The sequence below is a fragment of the Zalophus californianus genome, chromosome 10 (assembly GCF_009762305.2).
Source record: "Zalophus californianus isolate mZalCal1 chromosome 10, mZalCal1.pri.v2, whole genome shotgun sequence".
In the NCBI taxonomy this organism is placed as follows: Eukaryota; Metazoa; Chordata; class Mammalia; order Carnivora; family Otariidae; genus Zalophus; species Zalophus californianus.
The window spans coordinates 59,139,596-59,164,702 of NC_045604.1; the positions used below are offsets into that span (position 1 = coordinate 59,139,596).

Here is a 25,107-nt window from a genome sequence, read left to right on the forward strand (position 1 = left end):
TTGGTTCAACATTCGCAAAGCAATCAATGCGATACAATACATAAATAAAAGAAGGGACAAGAACCATATGATCCTCTCAATAGATGCAGAAAAAGCATTTGACAAAGTACAGCATCCTTTCTTGATTAAAACTCCTCACAGTGTAGGGATAGAGGGAACATACCTCAATATCATAAAAGCCATCTACAAACCCCCAAAGCAATTATCATTCTCAGTGGGGAAAAACTCAGAGTTTTTCCCCTAAGGTCAGGAACACAGCAGGGATGTCCACTACCAATCAGCAATCAGACAACAGAAAGAAATAAAAGGCATCCAAATTGTCAAAGAAGAAGTCAAACTCTCACTCTTCACAAATGACATGATAGTCTATGGGGAAAACCCAAAAGACTTCACCCCAGGGAAACCTGGATGGCTTAGTCATTTAGGCATCTGCCTTAGGCTCAGGTCATGATCCCAGGGTCCTAGGATTGAGTCCCGCATCAGGTTCCTTGCTCAGCGGGGAGCCTGCTTCTCCCTCTGCGTGCCCCTCCCCCTGTGTTCTCTCCCCGTCTCTCTCTGACAAATAAATAAATAAGTCTTAAAAAAAAAAAGACTCCACCCCCAAATTGCTAAAACTCATACAGGAATTCAGCAAAGTGGCAGAATTAAAATCAATGCACAGAAATCAGTTGCATTTTGGGCGCCTGGGTGGCTCAGCTGGTTAAGCGACTGCCTTCAGCTCAGGTCATGATCCTTGAGTCCTGGGATCGAGTCTCGCATTGGACTCCCCGCTCAGCGGGGAGTCTGCTTCTCCCTCTGACCCTCCCCCCTCTCATGCTCTCTCTGTCTCATTCTTTCTCTCTCAAATAAATAAAATCTTAAAAAAAAAGAAATCAGTTGCATTTCTATACACGGACAATGAGACAGAAGAAATAGAAATTAAGGAATCAATCCCATTTACAATTACACCAAAAAATATAAGATACCTACGAATAAACCTAACCAAAGAACTAAAGGATCTGAAAACTCTTGAACATTTATGAAAGAAATTGAGGAAGACACAAAGAAATGGAAAAACATTCCAGGCTCATGGACTGGAAGAACAAATATTGTTAAAAGGTCTATGCTACCTAAAGCAATTTACACATTCAATGCAATCTCTATCAAAACACCATCAACATTTTTCACAGAGCTGGAACAAACAATCCTAGAATTTGTATGGAACCAGAAAAGACCCCGAATAGCCACAGGAATGTAGAAAAAGAAAACTAAAACTGGTGGCATCACAATTCTGGACTTCAAGCTCTATTACAAAGCTGTAATCAAGAGAGTATGATACTGGCTTAAAAACAGACACATATATCAATGGAACAGAAGAGAGAACCAAGAAATGGACCCTCAACTCTGGTTAACTAATTTTTGACACAGCAGGAAAGAATATCCAATGGAAAAAGGACAGTCTCTTCAACAAATGGTACTGCGAAAATTGGACAGCCACATGCAGAAGAATGAAACTGCACCATTTCCTTAAACCACACACAAAAATAAGACTCAAAATGGATGAAAAGACCTAAATGTGAGACAGGAATCCATCAAAATCCTAGAGGAGAACACAGGCAGCAACCTCTTTGACCTCGGCCGCAGCAACTTCTTGCTAGACACATCTCCAAAGGCAAGGGAAACAGGAAAAATGAACTATTGGGACTTCATCAAGATAAAGGAAACAGTCGACAAAACCAAAAGATAGCTGACAGAATGGGAAAAGATATTTGCAAATGACATATCAGATAAAGGGTTAGTATCCAAAATCTATAAAGAACTTATCAAACTCAACACCCAAAGAAGAAATGATCCAATCAAGAAATGGGCAGAAGACATAACAGACATTTTTCCAAAGAAGACATCCAAATGGCCAACAGACACATGAAAAAATGCTCAATATCACTCAGCATCAGGGAAATACAAAGCAAAACCACAATGAGATACCACCTTACACCAGCCAGAACGGCTAAAATTAACAAGTCAGGAAACAACAGATGTTGGTGAGGATATGGAGAAAGGGGAACCCTCCTACACTGTTGGTGGGAATATAAGCTGGTCCAGCCACTCTGGAAAACAGTATGGAGGTTCCTCAAAAAGTTGAAAATAGAGCTTCTCTACGACCCAGCAATTGCACTACTGGGTATTTACCCCAAAGATACAAATGTAGTGATCCAAAGGGGCACGTGAACCCCAATGTTTATAGCAGCAATGTCCACAATAGCCAAAGTATGGAAAGAGCCTAGATGTCCATCAACAGATGAATGGATAAAAAAGCTGTGGTATATAAATACAATGGAATATTACGCAGCCATAAGAAATGAAATACTGCCATTTGCAACAACATGAATGGAACTGGAGGGTATTATGTTAAGCGAAATAAGTCAATCAAAGAAAGACAATTATCATATGATCTCACGGATATGTGGAATTTAAGAAACAAAACAGAGGATCATAGGGGAAGAGAGGAAAAAATAAAACAAGACGAAACCAGAGACAGAGACAAACCATAAGAGACTCTCAATCACCGGAAACAAATTGAGGGTTGCTGGAAGGGAGGGGGATAGAGGGATGGGGTAACTGGGTGACAGACATTAAGGGGGGCATGTGAGGTAATGAGCAACTGGTTATCATGTAAGACTGATGAATCACAGACCTGTACCTCTGAAACCAATAATACGTTATATGTTAATAAAAAAAAGAATTTAATAAGGTTACAGCACACAAAGTCTATTTGAAAATTGCTTTTATACACCAAATGAAAATATTTTTTAAAAATTTTATTTTTAACACTTCAAAATAAAATCCTGGGAATAAATCTATGAAACTATAGCAAGTCCTTATCAGTGGAAAACTATAAAACCTTATTTTTAAAAATTATAAAGAAGACATAAATAAATGCTCATTTACAGGAAGACTCAACATTGTAAAGCTATCAATCAGTTCTTTCCAAACTGGACTATGATTCAAAGCAATTCCGTATCAAAATCTCAACAAGTTATTTTCTTTCTCTTTTTCCTTCCTTCTCTTTCTCAGGGTTGGGGTGTGTGTGTGTAATTGACAGATAGATTCTAGAATTATTTATTTTAAAGTTTTTTTTTTTCCCAGTAACCTCTGTACCCAGTGTGGGGCTTGAATTCATGATCCCAAGATCAACAGTCACATGCTCTTCCAACTGAGCCAGCTAGATGCGCCATGATTCTAAAATTTAACTAGAAGGGCAAAGGGTCAAATGCTTTTCCAAAAAAAAAAAAAAAAACCAAGTTGAGGGACCTGTACTATTAAGATATTAAGACTTATCATAGAGCAACAATAGAGTATAATAACAAACAGACCAGGTTAGAGTCTGGAAGCCACACATATCTTTAGACACTTGCAACGTGATAGGTAGTACTGGCACATCAGTAAGGAAAGGATGGAGTTTTCAATAAAAGGATAACTGGGTATCCATTTGGGAAAAAAATGAAATTAGAACAATTCATACCATATAAAAGAAAGAGAGGAAGGACAGAAGGAAAGTTTCAGAAAGATTAAAGGCCTAAATGTAAAGTACAAACTTATTACATTTTCAGAAGTACAAACTAAGAGTACATCATTATAACCTTGGGAAAACGATTTCTTTGCCAAGACCCAAAAAATGAAAAGACATAAGTTTAACTACTTCAAAATTAAAAGCTTTGTTCATCAAAGCGCTACATAAAGAGAACGAAAAGGAGAAAATATTTGTAATACAAACAAACAACAAAGGATCAGTATTCAGAAGACATAGAGAACGCCTATCAATCAATAAAAAAAGTCAAACCAATAGAAAAAAACAAATGAACAGGAATTTCACAAAAGAAGAAACATAAATGGTGCACAAACACTAGAAAAGATGTTCAGCCTCCTTGGAAACTAGGGAAATGCAAATTAAAATCCCAATACAATACCATTTTACAGCCACTAAGTTTTTTAGGCTAAAATTATAAAATTGGTTAATATCAAGTTTTGGCCAGACTGTGAAATTCTTATCTGCTGTTGGTAGTGATATAAACCAGTATAAATGCTTTGGAAAACTTGCTGGCAGTACTGAGTAACACTGGAATAAGTTGAGCAATTACACCACTAAGTAAACTCTGGAGACTTTCATGCATATGCATAAGAGGTAAGTACAAAATTACTTTATAGCAACAAAAGCCTAAAAATAACCCAAATGTCCATCAATAATAGAATGGACAGAAAACTTGTGATATGTTCATATAATGGGATATTATATCCAGTGAAAGTGATTTATAAACATATGCCTAACTTGGATGAATCTCAAAAACAATGTTGAACAAAAGAAACCAGTCAGAATATAGTATGATTCAATTTATATAACGGCAACAGATGAATCTAAGTATTATTTGAGGATAGTAAATATACAGATGAAAAAAATTTGGAAAGAAAAGCAATGTGACCATTAACACTGAATTTAGGATGATTGTTACCTCTGTGGTGGAAGAAGGGATGACCAGGATGGACCTACAGTGGCCTCCTGGGACATGGTAACATTCTGTTTCGCAGAGTGGTAGACACAAGAGTACTTAAACTATACATACATGTTTACATACAGGTTTCTAAGATTATTACATTTACATTAAAACAATAAAACATCCACAATGACAGAATAGTTGCAGTAAAATTTCAAGGACACATCCAAATGGCAAGGAGCAAAGGAAAAAGCAGGTGGCAATGCAGCCAAAGTAGTGAGCAGGCGGGGCTCCTTCCTTTAGGAAGTCTGGCAGTGGTGGGAGGGAGAGGGGGTGGTCGTTGAAAGGTGTACAGACTTCGGGTGGGGTGAGGGTCTGCGGGCTGATAAACCCATGCGTATCTCAAGACTGTGAGGAAAGAGTCTGTGGGAAGGAATACACTGAGGATGTAAGAACAACATGGGGTAGGAACTGGAAAGAAATGAAAAGACACAGAATTAAGAGTGAAAAGTGGAGGATCATAATAATGGAAAAGGTTATTTCCTAAATGCAAATGAAAAGGAGAAGACGGGTGAAAGAAAAACATATAAAGCAGAGGGAGGTGGCGGGCTCAAATCAGATAGTACAATCTTCTCAGTAATCAAAAGGTAGTCATTTTCAGAAAACAAAAATAGCAAGACAGAAAGAAAGCAGAAAAGTTCTGAACAAGGGGGAGCAGTTTGCTCATTTACGCTATTTCTATGGTTATTTCTCCATAAACGAGAATGGAAATCTATACCCTCTGAATGCTAATGTTAAAATGTATAAATGGGACAGGAAACACAACATACTAGGCCGGGAAGGCCAGAGATAGGAGAAGAATGGGGGGAGGAAGGAGGAGACAGAGAAAGCCAAGGTGACACCCTCACAGTAGGATCCAAATGCAGATGCCCTCCACCATCTTCTCTATGTCTCAAAGTCCCAGGTATTGTTCAACATGCAGCCTGGAATCTACCCTCTTTAAGGGCCAATCTAACTGGAAATCTTTCCCAATCTTTCTTTTTTTTTTTTTTTAGGAGGGGAGGAGCAGAGGGAGAGGGAGAGAGGGAATCCTAAGCAGGCTCCAAACCCTAAGCCCAGCTCAGAGCCCAACGCAGGGCTCGATTTCAGGACCCTGAGATCATGACCCGAGCTGTTATCGAGCAGAATGCTCAACCAACTGAGCCACCCAGGCATGCCAATCTTTCCCAAATCTTAATGCCCATACAGCCCAGTTTTTAACTTAGGACACTTAATCCTTACTTAAGACATAACATTAGTATTTTTCAAACAGATCAACCCTTTAAGGCCAGAAATTAAAAACTTATAGTAACATATTTTCGTAATCTCTTCAGGATACAGCTATGTCTAAAGGAAGTCATATTTTAAAAAGGAAAAAAAAATCTCTTTTCTAATGTCAGTGGCCTCAGATTCTTTTGCTAAATGCATGGAAATAGATTTGTTACAGTGGTGCTCAGACCAAGTATCAGAATCACTCACATCACCAAACAGAATTAAATCAGAGTAAAGATTGATTACAGAGGATTGAGATTTCTGGAATCCCTGAAAATATTTGTAAATATTCCCGGATTTCAAAGGAGAATCAAAAATTATTTACTGAGTGGAGACCTAAACCCTGAATATATAAATGGGCAAGGTACCCTTTTTCTTCTCAAATCCTACTTGTAAGGAGAGACTGTCATAGGCAGCTGCTTACCCCCACCCAATTAAGAATGTTGGGGACAAGGGGATTAAATTAAATATACTACACCTGTGCTGAAGCTACTCTATTGTTTCCAATAGTTGATATCATTGGCTCATTAAACTGGTAACTTAATCTAATCTGCAGTGTATGGGATCTCCTCTTATAAATCTGGTCCATCTGCAACTCTATACTACCTTTATTATTTTTAATCTATTTCAATAGTGACTACTTTGGAATACTGACATAGAGATTATTTGGCTGTTTCCTAAATGATTAACTTCTTAACCAACAGGATTGTCCATCTTTACAATTCAAAAGAAATGAACAGTTTTACCTTTATAGGGAATACTTTTTGATAAACCTATTGTTATGGCTTATATACATGAAATTTATGACTGAATCATCTCCCATTTGCACTGAGACTATTCTTTCTGCTTATGTGCATTTTCTGCTTTTATATAATTATTTAGGTATAAACAACAAAAGAGAACGAAGAATATATCATGTAGAAGAAAGATCCTGCTGTAAGAATAAACGCTACATTCAACATTTACTGTGCACTGGAGTGCCAAGTGCTGAGGTTCTATCAAGAAGAAAACGACACAGTCCTTGTTCTTAAGTAGCTCTCAGGCCTATTAACTCACTCGTTAAAGAAAAACTCACCGAGTATCTACGTAGCAGACTCGGTTCTAGATGCACGAGCTAGGACAGGAGAGAAGAGGGATAGAAACCATGTCTTCATAGAGCTTACATTTTAGTGTGGGGAAAGAGACAATAAAAATGAAAAAAATATTGAACATTAGATAGAAGTAAGTGCTATGAAAAAATAGAGAGGAAAAAGGGTTAGGGAGTCTCGTGGGGGTGCAGGGGTAACAACTGTGGTTCCAGTTTCGTTAAGAAGGTACGCACAACACGGCAAGGGCCCAACAGCAAGCAGATAGACACAGGCTGGGACCGGGACACATCAGGGGCCCTTAAGGAGGAAGGGAAAAGGTGATGCTAGGGAAAACTTCTCAGAGGCAACATTTTGGTTGAATCTTAAAGAGGATGAGATGGAATTAACAGGAAATGGCTATTTGAAGAAGGAAAACGTCAAGCATTTCTCTACCAGAAGTAGAAGACATTATAACACAAGTTTAATATCCAGGAATCCAAACGAATAATTTTAGATATTCTATTAGGTCCTTGGTTTACAAAGATAAACAAGTCATACTGCCATAACCAAAAGTTGCTCACTGTTAGCTCTGGGTGCCAGACAAGAACATGAATAATTATAATGTGAAAGACTAGCACTCTATAAAGAAGTTATCTACAGAAAGATGGCAGAAGGTAGAACACAAACACGAATAAAGTACAGTCACCGTCCTCAAACAAAGCAAGGCAGAATACGGTATTTGCTCAAAGAAAGGTACAAAGTGCTGTGAGTTCCAGCATGGCTAAGAAGGAGGGGGAGATTAGGATAGAAAGGTGGGCTGGGGTTACAGAGTGAGGCCTGAACCGCCAAAGTATGAAAAGCGAAAATTCAATGGTTCAGATGTAAGCACAGTTTATTACTAGCCAATGCTCATCTCATTACTACAAGACATTCTGACCATAATACAGATGGAGCTGCACAAAGACACTACTGGAAAAAAAAGTGCGGGGTACATTATTTTAAAAAAATAAATAAAAGTATATTATTCAACCCATTAGGATACCTATTAACAGGGGAAAAAAAAAAGGGGAAATAACAAGTGTTGGCAAGAATGTGGAGAAACTGGAATCCTTCTACCTTGGCTGTGGAAATGTAAAATGGTTCAGCTGCTGTGGAAAAGAGTTTGGTGGTTTTTTAAAAAGTTAAACATAGAATTACTGTATGACCCATCCACTCCACTGCTAGGAATACACCCAAAAGAAGTGAAAACAGGTACTCAAAGAAATCCTTGGACATGAATATTCATAGCAGCACTACTCACAATAGCCAAAAAGTAGAAACAATCCAAATGTCCATCAACAGATGACTGGATAAACAAGTTGTTTTATGTACATACAATGGAATAGTATTCAGCCAGTAAAAGGAATGAAGTATTATACAAACTACAACACAGATGAACCTCGAAAACATTATGCTAAGTGAAGGAAGCCGGACACAAAACAGGTCACATAGCCTATGATTCCATTTATATGAAATATCCAGAATAGGTAAATCTATAGAGTTGCGGGCTGCGGGGAGAGGGAAATGGAGGGCAACTACTTAATGAGTCAAGGTTTCCTTTTGGGATGATGGAAACACGTCAGAACTAGACAGAGGCAGTGGCTACACAAACTGTGAATGTACTAAATGTCACTGAGCTGTTCACCTTAAATGCTTAATTTTATGTTAAATACATTCACTTCAGTTAAACAAAAACAAAAAGCGATCTGCAGCTCAGAACAAATCTGACTGCCCTCTGGGTTTGCCTGCCTGTAATACCCAGCCTCACTGGTCTGACTGGCTACTTAAACTATGCCATAGACCCAAGTAATGTGAGGCCACCCTGGTGGAATTTGTCGGTTTGTCAGTAAATTTAAGGCAGTCAAAGTGAAATTTACCAATAATAATAGCCTGAACTTCAGATGCCCTACAAGGAAATAGTAACAATGTCTGTGCCTGCTACTATATCGCCCTAACGAGCAAGCACAAATTCTAAACAAGGTTTACAGAAAGTCATGTAACTGTGCGACATAACTAACATCAATAACAGCTAAAAGATCTTCAAGAAAAACTTAGCTTATGTTCATTTGTGTGTGTGTGTGTTTGGGGGGTGGGTGGTTTCTTCCTCATGAGTCATCATAAAAACGGGAAGAATCTGGGATAATGGAAATCCGGAAAGAAAACCACTTAAGTCTATAGAAAAGTTCTATGCTACTACAAAAGCAAGAAGCATAATCAGAAATGATGCTACAGATCATCTACAGGATGGATGACTATTACATATCTACTAAAAATGTCCACTGCTATTATACTGTATATTCTTCATTTCCTAAGTAATGGTATATGTTTTATTTTTTTAATTGTTTTTATAGACTACCTTATAGATGACTGCACGTCAGTGATGCACAAGATTTCCATAAATGGTTAGTTTGTCAAATTGTTACAAAGTCTATCTGGATGAAAGGTATTACTGAAACAGACTTTATTCTTAATTGTAGAAAAATGAATGACTTATGACCTACCAACTATTCAGACCGTCTTTTTCAAACAACTTAAACATGTCACCTAACGGGAATACTTTGAGGGCCAAGAAAACCAGAAATAAAGTCCTTATTCTAAAATTGTAATAGCATGCTAATAGTTTTGTTGACAAAGAAAAATTTACCAAACATTTACTCTACTCCATCTTTCTCCTACCCCCTCACCTAGTCAAATGTTCCTTACTCATTTTCAACCTGCAAGTTAGCGAAACGGTGGTAGTTTCCTGCCTTCTTTAGAAACACAAAGTGCCTGAGAAGCTGCAGTGAAAGTCCTGGTCCTCGGATTTTATCTGATATCAAGGTTCCCAGCTTGAATTAGGACCCTGTGCTCTCAATCCTTCTTGTATTTTTTATTTATCTGGATGAACTATCTACTCCCAGACTATTTTGCATTTGCAAATGCATTTTCATTCTGTTCCCTGGTTTCCTTTTCCCAACATCACAAGGACATCCTCTGTTCCTAACCCTAATCTAGAGTGCTTTCTTACCTTCCCTTCTACCTACAAACTTATCTGTAGTGTTATCTGCATCTATCTTTAACTCCTTCACTCTCCCATTTCTCTACCTTAAAATGGAGGGGAGGGGACCTTCTTCTATTCTAAGCTACTTCATTTACCAGTGTTCAGAAACCTAACGCTTCCCTTCTTGGGAACTCTTGATTCCTCAATCATCCATCCTTTTTGTACCACTCCCGCCTACTGGTTCCTCTCCTTCACATACAAAATATACTTGACCTCCTCTCTCCTATTCTTTCCTTTCCTTTATTTAAAATATAATCACTATCATCATCGTCATATTCAGAATAATTACTGAGCACTTACTGAGTCATACATCTACATCTACTTGCTTTCATGTATATATCACTTTTATGTAACGATTTATTATTATTTATCTCCCATTTTGCAGCTAAGGATAACTGTGGCACAGAAAGGAGTAATATGCCCAAAGTAACATAACTGGTAAGTGAAGGAAAGGGATCTGAATCCAGGTGGTTTGGTTCCAGGGCCTGAGCTCTTAACCACTATGCTATACAGCCTCTCACAGTTTCTGTTATGAGAGCTGCCTACGTATACCATTCCCCTTCCTCAATCATTCACTTCTCTATCCGCAGCAATTTCTTTCTCTACCACTTACCTAAAACCATTTAAAAGCCCCCTAGTAACTACTAACTGTCAAATATAGAGGTCACAGTTTAAGCTTCCTATGTCTTGACCTCTCTGCAGGACCCGACTACCCTGGACACTAACTCCACGAACGTCGCTGATTCACTTCTCATCTCCATGGTTGCTCTTTAGTCTACTCAAGCACTGTCCAGTGGAAATTTCTGTAGTGCTGGATCGATCACATGTATGTGCTACCCAGTATGGTGGCCTCTAACCACACGTGGCTACGAAGCACTACAAGTGTGGCCAGCACGATGGAATCTGTAATTTAACTTGAATGTTAACAGCCAATGCAGCCTGTGGCCAACCTCCCAGATGGTGCAGGGCTCCTCCATGGACCCTCTTCCTCTGCCAGCCCGTCAGTGCTGTGGAAGAGGTCTGTCCTTGGTTCTCTTCCCGGCTTCTTCCACTCTCTTCCCAGCGGCACCTCCCTGCTAAGTACTTCCACTCCTATATAAGCAGCCAGGCTTCTGTCCTCATGAACACAGCTCCGTCTTCAATTGCTCACTTCTTCACCTGCAAGGCACCACGAGGCACCTCCAATGCAGCATTTTCAGAACTTCGTGGATCACTCGTTGTTGAGTCTACTTGCAGCTCAGGCAGTCCCTGGTCAGAGAACGGCACTCCATCTATCCCGGTCCCAAGCCAAATACAGGCACTCAGTTTAGATTACTCTCTTCCCTTGTTTGTTTACTCCCTTCTCAATCTCCTCTCCTCTCCCCACAAATGCTCATTAAATCTGACCCCCTGGTTTCCACTGCCACTGCTCTAAGCCAGAGTACCATATAATGGATCTAACTGAAAGAGTAATGAGGTTAGTTCTTTTGCTTCAAGTAAAATGTAAAGTTTAACACAGCTAGAAAATTCTTTTATACTTGTTGGGGAAAAAAAAACCACAAAAAATTAACATGACAGGAAACAAAACTGCCCTCTAAGGGAGAAAGGAGAAAATTATAGATAATCTCACAATCTGTACTTAATAAGTGGCCTTTCAGCAATAAATCTTCTTTTATTAATGTTCCAAATTTCTATTGGTAATGAAAAAAATGAAATAAGATACTTTTAAAATTCTGTATTTGTTATTGGGCTACTCCTGGCAAAAGGATCACTCACTCCTTCATTCATTTAATAAAAATATAATCTTAATTCAAATGAAGAATAGCAGGTATAGTCACTGGTGCCCTGGTCTTTCAGGATCTTTTCTCTTTCTCTTGGAGAAAATGATGTCTGCTCAAGCTTTCTTACTAATATAATTTGCTAAAATCAGCCACAGCACTAATAAATCTCACAGGACAAATACCCTTGGTTGCTAGAAACTTCTGATAAAATATTTTTGGAATGCAATTTCATAGATGCACATTGGGTTGCATTAATAAATTTATTTGGTCTTTTCAACTGCGAAAAGATCTTAACATCATCCTGGGGAAAAAAGTCATCAGAATGAAAAATCATGAATATGGGGAGGAGCTTTAGCACTATCATAATTCAGGTGAAAAAAAGACTTATAGCTAATTGACCACAAACCAATGAATCAATAAGTGAGTCACAGTTGCTTTGAAATAAGTTTTAATATTTCAAAACAATTAAATATTATCAGAAAAAACATTTTGTATTTTAAAAATTTAATTCTAATATCATTTTTATCTTAATTATAAAAAATAATTACAATAAGCCAATGGTTAAGTTTTCAAAAATAACAATAAGCTAATGGTGATGGTAACGGTTGCACTGAAGTCTGATTCTGAGGATGACAGAACGACAAAGGATCGAGAAATCATAGGGCCTGATGGAAGAGGTGGAAGGGATCAGAGAACGTTAGGGCAGATGTCTTTCTCCCATCTTAGCTTAACTGCTTCTTCATGCTGAGCATAAACGTGGCCTCAGTCACACTGAAATCCTGTCAGGCCCTCAGTCCAACTGCAGCTCCACCTTCTACAAAGACTTCCCGCACCCTCCCAGCTAGAAACAAGTTCCCCCACACTGAAGTCTCACGGACCTCTGTATACTTTTTATGAATCTTCTATTATATTTCCAACATATTTTCTCTGTAAGGTAAGTTTCCTGAGAACAAAATCAGTATTTGATTCAACTTTAGTGATCGATCTTAGTAGAGTATCTTGCACATGGAAAACAAGACATTAAGGAACATTGTCAAATATTTGTCAAAGGACAAGAGAACAGCTCTGTTCACTTTTATAGATATGTGTGTGACCTTTGAAAAGCGACCAAACGTCTCTGAGCCTCAATTCCCTGATCCATAAAAAGAGAAAAATAGTGCCTCATAGGGTTGTCACAAGGATTAACTGAGATAGTCTATACAAAGTGCTTAACACACCTAGTAAATACTTAATGATAGCCACTATTATTACAGTCTAATTATTACTCTATAATAAATTATTTCATAATGAATCAGCATTTGAAAATAAATGTCAAGTAAATGGAGAAGACTTAAAATACTGCAATGACTTCCAGAAGAGCTTTCATTTTGTAAACGCTAGGGAAAGTCATTTCGATCTGTGACCTCCGAAGGGGCAGAATTCCAGACTACACAGAGAGCAGGGCTGTAGGGCAACAGAAGAAGATGCACCAAGAACTACGACTCCCTGTCAGTGCATGAGCCCAGGCACAGGGTGGACGACCCTTTGTCAGAAGTACTGATGAAAGAAGTCTGCCCTTTGATTAAAAGTGAGCAAGACTTTAAAATTTGTCCAATATTTCTAACATAAAAAAAATGCTTTGGTTGTTCCTACTGATGTTTATAAAACTTTTTTACTCTTCCAATTGTTATCTGCAATACAGCTGATGAGATTTAATTTAGGATAAAGTAGTGTAGTAGGCAAAACAATGGCCAAAGATGTCTATATCCCAACCCCCAGAAGCTGTGAATAGTTACTTCACACAGCAAAAGGATTCTGCAGATCTGATTACATTAAGAAGCTCAAGATAGGGAGATTATGCTCCAGTATCTGTGTGGACCCACTGTAATCACAATGGTTCCTATAAGAGGAAGAGGGAGGCAAGGAGAGTCAAAGAAGATGGGACGATGGAAGCCGGAGTCAGACAGACAGAATGACAGCCCTGAAGACACCTCACTTCTGGCTTTGAAGATACAGGAAGAGGCCATAAACCAAGGAATGCAGGTGATCTATGGAAGCTAGAAAAGAGAAGGAAATGGATTCTCCAGAGAGGCTCCTGAAGGAATGCAAGCCTTACAACATCCTAATTTTAGAACGTCTAACCTCCAGAACTGTAAAGATAATAAATTTGTGTTGATTTACCCAGCGATTTCACTACTAGTTATTTTCATAGAAGCCCAAAGAACTGAGAACAGTGACTCTAAGATACTTGTGCACCAGGCTCACTGTAGTTATAGCTAAAAGGTGAAAACAACCCAGCTGTCCATCAACAGATGAATGGATAAATAAAATGTGGTATATACATACACTGGAATATGATTCAGTTATACATGCTATAACATAGATGAACCTTGAAAATATGCTAAATGATATAAGTCAGACACAAAAGAAAAAATATTGTATGATTCTCCTTACATAAAGTATCTACAACAGGCAAATTCACAGAGACAGAACATAGATCAGAGGTTACCGAGGGCTGGGAGGAGGAGGAAATGGAGTTACTGCTTCCCCTTGGGGCAATATCCTTGGCAGCATCCTTGCCCAAAAAACTGTAAGAAATAATCATTACTATTCTATTATCCAGATGGATAACTTTGTTGGAAGGAAATTATTTTGGAAAAATAATCCAATCTTCCATTTCTTCACTTGTGATCTTGGACTTTTCAAGCTAGGCTATGAAACGGTCACATACCCTATTGGCTAGATGAGCTACGTATTTGTTTTCTTTAAACTGAGCCAGACCCTCAAAAAAAGCTTATTCATCTTATTTATGTATTTATTTATATCTGTTCCTTAAAGGTGGCTAAGTCAAAACTCATTCACTCGACTCAAGCTCCCAAATCCATTTCATTCAATCTTTGAAGCAGTGTAAGATAATGAAAAGTAATGAAAAGACTCATGGTCTTTACAATCACAAATTACTATCCAGTTCTGAATAATTAGTTCCCTTATCTGTAAAACAGGTATAACACTACTTACCTTATGGGAGTATTTTAACAATTATGATATAAAGCATACCTAATAAAGCTACTAGACATGCATACCTAGTAACATTTCAACACATTTTAACTGCTGTTATTATTATCCTTGTTTTCCTCCTAAATGATAACTACTTTAATGATAAATGAAAAAAATAAAATCTAATATGAATTATTCCTCATTTTCCTTTTTATTTCCACCTCAATTTTGTCATTCTTCAACCCTACCTTCTCCCCAGTTGTAGAAAAAGGGGTACATCTTCCTTTTTTTTTAAAGATTTTATTTATTTGAGACAGGGTGCATGCCTGTGCATGAGTGGGGGAGGGCGTAGGAAGAGGGAGAGGGAGACAACAGAACCCCCCCTACCCCCCCTCACTGAGCAGAGAGCCCATCGCAGGGCTATACAGGGCTCTGTGACTGCAGGGCTCCATCCCAGGACCCAGAGATCATGACCTGAGCCAAAGTCAGACACTTAACAGACTAAGCCACCCAGGCTGACTCTTGGTTTCGGCTCTGGTTGTGATCTCAGGTCCTGGGATCGAGCCCTGCATCAGGCTCTGTGCTCAGTGGGAAGTCGGCTTTGGGGTTTTCTATCTCTTGCTCCCCCCCGACTCCCCGCTTGCTCGCTCTCTTCCTCTAAAATAAACCAATCAATCTTTTTTTTTTAAAAGAAGGATATAGCTGGAGTCATCATAATGCCTGACTTCAAACTATATTACAAAGCTATAATAATCTAAACAGTACGGTATTGGTATAAACACAGACACACAGATCAATGGAACAGCACAGAGTCCAGAAATAAACCCGTGCACATATGGTCAATTTATGACAAAATATATAAAGAACTCACACAATTCAAAAACGAACAAAACCAATCTGATAAAAAATGGGCCATTTTCCCAAAGACGACGCACAGATGGCTAACAGGCACATGAAAAGATACTCAACTGCATTAACCATCAGGGAAATGCAAATGAAAACCACAATGAGATATCACCTCACATCTGTCAGAATGGCTATTATCAAAAAGACAAGAAGTAACAGGTATCAGTGAGGATGTGCAGAAAAGGGAACCTTAGTACGTTGTTGGCGGGAATGCAAACTGGTACAGCCACAACGGAAAACAGTGTGGAGGATCCTCAAAAAACTAAAAACAGAACTACCAGCAATTCCCCATCTGGGTATTTATCCAAAAAACAAAACAAAACAAAAACACTAATTAGAAAAAATATATGCATGTGCAGGTCCACTGTAGCATTATTCACAATAGCTAAGAGATGAGACAACCAAAGCGTCCATCCATGGATGAATGGATGAAGAAGATGTGGTGTGTGTACACGATGGAATGCTACTCGGCCGTAACAGAGAATGAAGTCTTGCCATTTATGATTAACATGGATGGATCTTGAAGCTATGCTGAGTAAAATAAGTCAGAGAATGACAAATACCATATGATCTCACTCTATGTGGAATCTAAAAAGCAAAACAAACAAAACAAAACTCATAAATGCAGAGAACAGACTGGTGGTTGCCAGAAGGGAAGGGTGACTGGGGGGGTGGGCAAAAAGGGAAAAGGGGGTCAGGGGGTACAAATTTCCGGTCATAAAATAGTAAGTCATGGGGATGCAATTAAAGCATGATAACCATATTCAAAAATACTGTATTGCATATTATGTAACTTTATATGGCAACAGGGGAAACTAGGCTTAGTGGTCATCATTTTATAGTATATACAAATATTCAATCATCATGTTGTCTACCTGAAACTAATATAATGTTATATGTCAATTATATCTCAAGAAAAAAATACTCAAATTTCCTCAAAGAAACATCACTATGATATTTTTCTATACCTCCTCTTGAATTACCATAATCTACCCTGAATCTCTTACCTGTATATCTGTTTTCTCAATGGACTGCTAACTCTTCAAAGACTGAGGGAATCTCATTTATTTGCACTAGCATCTTGTAATAACACCACATACAATATTTTACATATGACAGGCACTTAAGGAATAAATAAATTGACAAACCTAAACTATTGATTTTCTGTGAACACATAAGGGCTATCTGACAAAACTGCATCATCAGATTTATCTGCTTAACTCAAATAGATCGCTCTAGCAGGAGAAAGGCAAAGAAGAAGCATATCAAACACAATCTTAAATAATTTTACAGTATTACTCCCCATAAAATGTCATGAATCAAAGTTATTTTTCCAGAAATATTTAAAAATTTTAGTAATCTATACAAAAGTATTCCAAATCCAAGAAAAGGTGAGACTTTAGTTTTTAAACAACGCTAAGGGTTCTTTCTACTGAAAACTTTTATGTGTTATTCAACTAGCAGAAATTAAGAACCCTTTACAATTAAACAATCTGCAGGTCTGTTTTATTTTTAAATAAAAACCAATTTGTAAGCATGTAATTGTCTGAACAAACTGTAATTCTCTATCTGATATACTGAGCATTGTAATTTAATAGGCAAACTGGAACTCGAAGTTATTTTTATATTCCTAAACTAACAAACTGACATCAGTGGGGGATGCTAAGAACATAGTGATAGGCCCTTAACATTTCAGAAACTGACATTCAAGGTTTTAGTTATCCTCAAGTGCATTGTAAAGGTCTGTAACATGGAAGCAATTTGTAATTTTACAAAGGCAACAAATGCCTTTAAAAGTATTAAAGTTTAGAGACATTAAAAAGTAAAAATCTACATTGATACTGCTTAGTTCTATGAGTCCACCATGCACTGCGAATTAAAACAAGTCAAGAAATTCACAAGACTGTTTTAGCAAGTGGTTCAGCTACAATTTCTCTTATATATAGCTTTGAAAATAGTTTTAGACCTGAAATTAAGTATTGCTTAAATTTTCCGTTTTATTTTATTGCAATTCATGGGAGAAATCGTATGCAGGATATAAACCCTCATTCTGCCTTTATTTCCTGGCTGGTTTTGTGCCTTGATTTCCTATTCCTTGAAATAATAATACCTAACTTACAGGGTTGTCATTAAGAACTCAAACTGAAATCAGGTAATGGGTACAGTGCTTAAGATTTTTAAAAACATGTCATCGGGGGATTATTAAATGTAGGTGCTCAATAAATGGTAGCTACTGAAACGTCTATTATTAGGGGTTTCTCAAGGAGTCTGGTGTAGAGACAGTTTCAGTGTTCGCTCAATCATCTGTTTCTCTTCCCTGAGAAATACATGCCTCTCCTTTGAAATGGTTCCTAGGGCACAAGCGTCCTGCACATTCTCCCCAAACGTCTGACGGGACTTACTGCCCTGTTTCTCTTTGCAAACAAGTCCCACACCTAAGCTAGATGGCCAAAGCACTGGCAGATGGACCAGTGCTACAAAATAATGCAAGACAGGGCCCAGACAGGGGACAGAGAAACAACAAAAATGAGACTGCAGCTGACAATCCAGACAGAAGAGAATGATGCCTTTCTCCTCCCCAGGAGGTACTAGAGCAGTCTACCTGGCTAGCCTCAGAGTGTTCTGAGTGACCTGTTCAGTACAACAGGATGCCCCATAGCTCAGTTTCACATAAAGAGACAGGTACACTTTAGAGATTAAAAGATTAACAAATATCTCCAGGTAGAGAACAATTTCAAATGGAAAGATAGGTAGGCAGGAACTGCTACATTGGTTCAACTCCTCTACTTAAAATAAAAAGATGTTGTGGCCAGTAGAGGTGAAAAACAAAGATTGTTTCCAGGAGTGACTCTCATTCTTACCATCTTCCATTTTTAGCCAATTTTAAAATGATGGGTCACAGACACAACCCTCTCTGCAAGTCAAAGACCTAGTTTACTTTAGAAACCATTACTTTCTGGGTATCCGTGCCCATAATTCCCTTCTTACACAGTTGAGTATTTTAATTTATGCCTCTTCCCCAGAAACTGGGGAAGTCCCTGCACCATCTCTGGCAGATGATAAAGACACATGGTTAAATGTCCTCTGAGCAATGTAATGAATTATGAGTATGGGTTGTAGAGACATTCTATCCTTTATGGATTTACCTTTCTCTCATGAGGCCTCAGTTTTCTCATTTATATGATATTAATTTTCTCCTGATAGTTAAATCAAGTATAAGTTTTAAAAAATTACCAAATAAAAGAACATATTAGAAATAGGTGTGTGTTTTTAACTATCTCCTGACACCATCATAACTTCAATACAACTTATACTGAATGGGGGCGGGGGGTGGATAACATTTACTATTTTGGTTAACACCTGTAACAAGGGCGTTTTACTGAATGGTTAACTGTATAGCGGGGTACTGTGCTTAATCCATTTCCTTTAATACTCACAATGACCTATGAAATATATTACCCCCATTTTATAGGTGAATAAAGTCTCAAAAGATTGGGGAAACTGCCTAAAGTCCAAAGCTAGTAACAAATTCCTAATTCATACCCAGAACAACCTGACCCTAAAGGACTATTCTCTCAACTACTTTAGAGTTTCTCTGATAAACAGCAACAAAAAGATGAAGTAGTCTGCAGAAGAAACTAAATCATCTTAAACAAATACAATACCAGTTCCTGCAAGCACTAAATTATATTTGACAACTCAACACTCCAATTGGTCCTTATGTGCCAAACAGAAGTCACAGCTGAATGGAAAGTTCCTTCCGTTAGCCCGATTAGAGCTAGTTAAAAAGCTAGCCTGGGAATCATCTCTTACCTGTGTTGCCATCCGCACTCTCCATAGATGGTTTACTGGTTTCTGACGGATTGTTCATTCTTGAGTCTGCAATGAATGAGAGGTGAATGAGGTTTTTTAAAAATTGGGGATGTGGTTAGGGAGGCAAAATTGTGGAAAAGGCAAGGCTTAAGAATACTGACCAATGTTATAGTTCTACAGTTCAAAGACAGTGTCAACCCTAAAACATTGGAAATTGTAATAAAAGTTTATCTGAAAGAAATTCGGGATTCCCTTAACCCTGAAGTGATCCACACATAAACTGTCTTTCCAAAGAATTTTAACATTCTTCTCACAAAGATAACTGAACTCTAACCTGAAAAAAATTAGAGTCTAACACGTAAATGGAGTAAATATAATATGAAGCATAAAATACTTTAAAGAAACAAAGCTGGGGCCAAGCACCTTACAAAGTAAAACATGTTACTCTCAAATAAAGTTTCTTTTTTTCATAAGCAAAGGTACTGGGTTAGTTCTAACCAAAACAATTCACTGGTAATCTTCCTAAAAGACTGGACAGTAACTCAACCTAACAGAATAAAAAGAAAGCATGTCTAAGAAAAAATCTCCTTATTTATTACTCTCTGCCCAAACTATGTGTCAAAGTGAGAATATGTCAAATTCATACCTCAATCATAAACCAGTACACAAGTTGCACCACAAGGCATAACAGATATGTCTAATCATTTCCAAATTGAACCAGAACCACACCCACCTAACATACTACCTATCTGATACCCCACTAAGAACCTCCAGACGTGGGTTTATCTCCTTAAGGGTTATCTCTTTAACGAAAGTTTTCATTGTAAAAAGTTTTCATCAAGCAGTATCAGGTATCCCAGAAGATATACAAGAGACAAGAACAAGTCTGGTTTTTCTTCCACCTTTATAATAGGGTAAAACCTAAATTTACATTTAATACATACTTCATTCTACTTCTACTGTAACCCCAAACTTAGCATATTTGTAATCAAGTTTACTATCAAGCAAGTTTCCCACTTTTCCCCCACTGGATTAAGAACCATTTAACTATAATTATTAGTTGAGAATAAGTAAACTGTATTATATTTGATTTTTCACCGAAGAGTACATTTTGTCACGTGCTTCAATGTTTAACTAGGAAGCCAAAACAATCATCAGTCCCAACCGTGGTGTCCATAGTTGCTTTATCCAAATGCACAAGTGATGAGAGAGAATCAAGAGTCCTCCTCCCATAAATTTCATTTCCAACCTGGAAGCTGTGTAATAGCTTTTTTAACACAGGTTTTGAAACAGATGCTTGTCTTATGGTCTTAAGCAGTTTTATCATATCTTTGGTTTGTTCTTCAGATGTTCGAAGGATTCAAATTTGTTTTTCTGTGGTCATAAATGAGAGTAGTTCTACAACTTCCTTGCGTCTACTGTACAGAAAAATTAAAATGTCACTGAAAGCGTACTAAGGTTTGAAAGGAACAGGTGTACAACAACTTAGAGAAAATCAGCTTTCTGAATGACTTAACCAAAATCTTACGAAAGTCCACAAAGATCACAACAAATGTTAATATACCATTAAACATACATTCTGCTCACTGCTTCCTTTAGAATGTTAAAAGTGGGAAAAATATGAACCACTTCTTAATATTCATAAAAAGGGTAACATATCTTTTATACAAAGAAGTAGGAATAATTCTTAACAAGTCATGAGCCTGTGCTTGTGCAACTCATATCCTAGTTTCCACACATCTAAATTAAAAATTATGTCACAGATATTGTGTGAATCTTCTAAACATTTTCTATTAAATTGTTGAGCTTTGGAGACATTTAACAAAATTACTTCACACATACATACACATGTAAATAAAACAAAATTCTAACTGTACAACAACGTGAAGACCATTCAAATGAGTTACTGTTAATTACAAATAAGAGATCAATTTCTAATTCTAAAATATAATGCTAAAAATACTTAAAAGGGTGTTTTTCTTTCCTGAGTTCCCAACATAGCAGATGTAAAAGAGTAAATACAAGTAAGTTCTCTTTTGATATCTGAAGTTCTTCTCTCTGGGCACACTGAACTTACTGTATGTGAGTCTAATACACAGTCTACAAACTGTTCTTGGATTGAATTCTTGACACCAGTTTGTTGTTTTAATTGTGGTTTTTATAGTGCCATACAAATATTACTAACTGCCTTGAGTTTAGGTCATTCCTTCTAACAATGTGAACATTTTCAGAACTATCATTTAATTTTATCCTTAGCAACTGTGAAGGAAAGGGGGGTGGTCAAGCCTCAAATTTTCAAGCAAGAAAAATGACATATAGGAAGAAAAAATCACTTGCAAAGGTTTTCAACCTAAAGTATCAAAGTCCTGGAGTTTATATCATCTGACTCTCCAGGTGACCAGAGTAACCTAAAGAGGTTTCAAGAATTTTGCATACAAACAGACAAATCTCAACACAAAATAGAGCCACCATGAGTCACAGTGTGTCTCAGTCTATTTTAGATCTCAGTTACCAAAGACAGTTTATATAATCAAGCCTCACACCCCTCTCTCCTAAAAGGTTTGTTGTTCTATAGAGAGAACTCTAAAAATAGGCTTTCCAGCACTTAAAATTGTTTTCTGAAGAACAGAAGTTGATTTTTTTTTAAATAAAAAAGGCTAATATCGGCCAAAATTTGGGAAAAGTTGATAGTTTCTCCAATCTGGAAACTGATCAGTAACCACTGCAATTACCCTCGGCATTAATATTTATGGGAGCCATTCTGCAGTATGGCTCCAACCTTATTTTTCACTATGCACTTTTGGTTTTTATATAAGACATTCACATTAGGTATGCAAAACATTTTGATTAATATGTACAACATTATTTAGGTACACTTTATACCTTGTTTCGGATTTAGAGTGTTTTTAGAACTACATGAAATGCGCCCAATAGGTATTTCCAAAAAGCAAAAATGTACTCTAAGTTGAATTCCAAAATGCACATTATTTACTGAACATGTCCTCGGAACCAGAAGAGCTAGTGGTAGGGAGGGACCTACTGCAAATTCAAGTATGCTCGTGCCTTGCAAATGCTTTCCTCCTTCTCTGCTCAATCCACCTCTCCCCCCTCCTTCCTCCCCGAGTTGGTTGCATATGCGATTAAGCATTTATGCATAGTCAACCCCACACACGCCATTTCCATATTAAAGCTTCTAAGAAAGAACTGCGCTGGTACCCACCTAGAACATAGTCACTGCAGTCCAGCATTGCTGTGAAATCTTCTAGAGGTTCAGACAATCCAGAGCAAGGAAGAGACAGGTAGCAGTTTGGGGTGGGGGAAAGAAGGTACTACTAGTTCTAACAAATCTGTGCTATGTTCTTAAGAGAACAAGGTGGGAGGTGGAAAGTGGATTAGGGGGAGAAGCAAAATACAACTTCAGTTACACCATAGCAATCTTCAACGGAATAAGGAAACTTCAGTTGCTCAGAGGAGTTTTAGCCTCTCCTACCAAGCCAGGACTGACATTGTCAAGGCAACTGAAGCATGAAAAGTTCCCCTTTTTGTAATAAAATAGAAACAAAGATTGCAGCTGGCAGTTTCCATAATGAAGCTTAATCAGTATGCGTGTGATTAGGGCCTTATGCAAATCTCTCCTCGTTAGCACAGCAGCCAGCACTTTGAAGTCCACGAACAATTCATTTACAGAACACACTGAAAGCACGCCCTGCATAATTTAAATCATTACATAAATATTTATCAGCCCATTTGCATATTAATTGGCAGTGCATGAAGGGAAAAATTATCTCCTGAGTGCCAGCATAATAATTAGGAGGATAAAATGAGATTTCTTCCAATGGCCTGGCTTCTCGGACCTAACTTGAGATAGTACCGGGGGAGAAGGGAGAAGACAGGAGACAGAGTTCTGTTAAAATGGCACTGAAATGACACGTACAAATTAGAAACAACTCTACAGACTTAAGCACCTTTAATCTTATTCCTGCTGGCAACAATGACTTCAGTAATAAGAGGATTTGCAAAAAGCTTTCTACACAATCCAAATAATCCCAAGGAAACAATTAGCAAGGTAGAAGCAGAACACAGGGCTGTCAAGATGGTGCTAGCCTACTGATAGGGAATTTTCCAAATATTAACATACACTATCTGGGGAAAGTCCTACTTTAAAACAAGGCAACAATATAAACCCAGAAGCAGTGCAAGAGCTATAAAATTACTTTCAAGAGTATGGAAATTCATCATCTATAAATCTTTTCATACTACTAAATTAACTAAACAGATTAGTTGAATGCCATATATTATCCAGTATCCTTACCCCATCAAAATCAATCTAAAGTAGGAGACAGTTTGTTATTTACAATATCAATCATCAGGGGCGCCTGGGTGGCTCAGTTGTTAAGCATCTGCCTTCAGCTCAGGTCATGATCCCAGGGTCCTGGGATCGAGCCCCACATCGGGCTCCCTGCTCGGCGGGAAGCCTGCTCCTCCCTCTCCCACTCCCCCTGCTGTGCTCCCTCTCTTGCTGTCTCTCTCTGTTAAATAAATAAAATCTTTAAAAAAAAAAATCAATCATCAAAAAAATGGGTCATATAAAAATTATGGACTTAATATTTTCAAGTAAATTTCAGCTAATGTATATGAAAAAATACATGTAGTCTTTACTAAAGAATATATCTATTCAATTTAAAGTAAATTTACAAGGTAAAACATCAGTCCAAAGCTTTTTAGGCATTATGATAGGACATTCCACTGTAATCACCATAGACAACTCAGGAGAAGACGTATAAAAATCCCACACAGTGGGTTTTACTACCTTCTTTGTAAAAAAAAAAAAAAGGAAAAAAGGAAACAGGCACAGTGAGCTAACGCACTTTACTCAATGTGACACTAATAATTTGGAGTCAGGATTTAAAATCAGATTTTGCTGATACCAAAATCTGAGCTCTTACCTATTATTACACATTGTGGCCCAGTTGTACACTTATGGAAGTAGTTAGGCATGGGGGGTTTAAATAAGGCAGCAGATTAAAACAGCTTGTTTTCAGTGTAGTGAGGACACTAATAATTGGTGACAAAGATTTTGTGTTTAAAAGTCAAGTATGTACAGATACACAGAAGGGTGCACTAGAATCAAGGGGAGTTCTCCAGGGTATTATCCCATTAATAACTTTTTATTTAGAACTAGTCTTCAAGCATGCCAAGTGTCTGATTATTAAAAAATATGTATTTTTTAAAAAGATTTTTATTCATTTATTTGTCAGAGGAAGAGAGCAAGCGAGCACAAGAAGGGGAAGCGGCAGGCAGAGGGAGAAGCAGGCTCCCTGCTGAGCAAGGAGCCCAACGTGGGACTGGATCCCAGGACCCCGGGATCATGACTTGAGGCGACAGCAGGTGCTCAACCGACTGAGCCACCCACGTGTCCCCAAAATATGTATGTACTTTTTTCCAACATTAAGGTTGAAATTAAACTCAACATGCATATGTGGAAATAGAAGACAAAACTTCTATAACGGACCTTTAAAAAGATTTCTTTGCAAGTCAATAAATTAGGTAGGAACAGAACCAAAAACCTTTCTTAAGTTTTACATAAGCTCTCTATTTATATTGCTAGTTTTTCCGCTGTTCAGAATCACAAAATCCATATGAGGAGAGAGTTTAGGGGAGAAATTTTACGCTGCCACTCTGTACCGGTGAGACCAAGTTCCTTCCCTTTTTGAACCCTAATTTTC

The 25,107-nt window shown here is 37.7% G+C and overlaps 1 protein-coding gene across 10 annotated transcripts in view; it reads right to left on the reverse strand.

Annotated features, from left to right (window-relative positions):
* The window catches only part of POU2F1 (POU class 2 homeobox 1), a 162,510-nt gene that overhangs the window by 48,914 nt on the left and 88,489 nt on the right, over nucleotides 1-25,107 (reverse strand). For 9 of the 10 annotated variants that reach the window (XM_027610566.2, XM_027610567.2, XM_027610570.2 and 6 more), the window contains one exon: nucleotides 19,382-19,447. In XM_027610566.2, the coding sequence (XP_027466367.1) occupies nucleotides 19,382-19,439 (58 nt within the window). In that variant the 5' untranslated portion in view covers nucleotides 19,440-19,447. Of the gene's footprint in view, nucleotides 1-19,381; nucleotides 19,448-22,601; nucleotides 23,387-25,107 lie in introns of those variants that run through there. The other variant, XM_027610564.2, reaches the window with a different exon arrangement.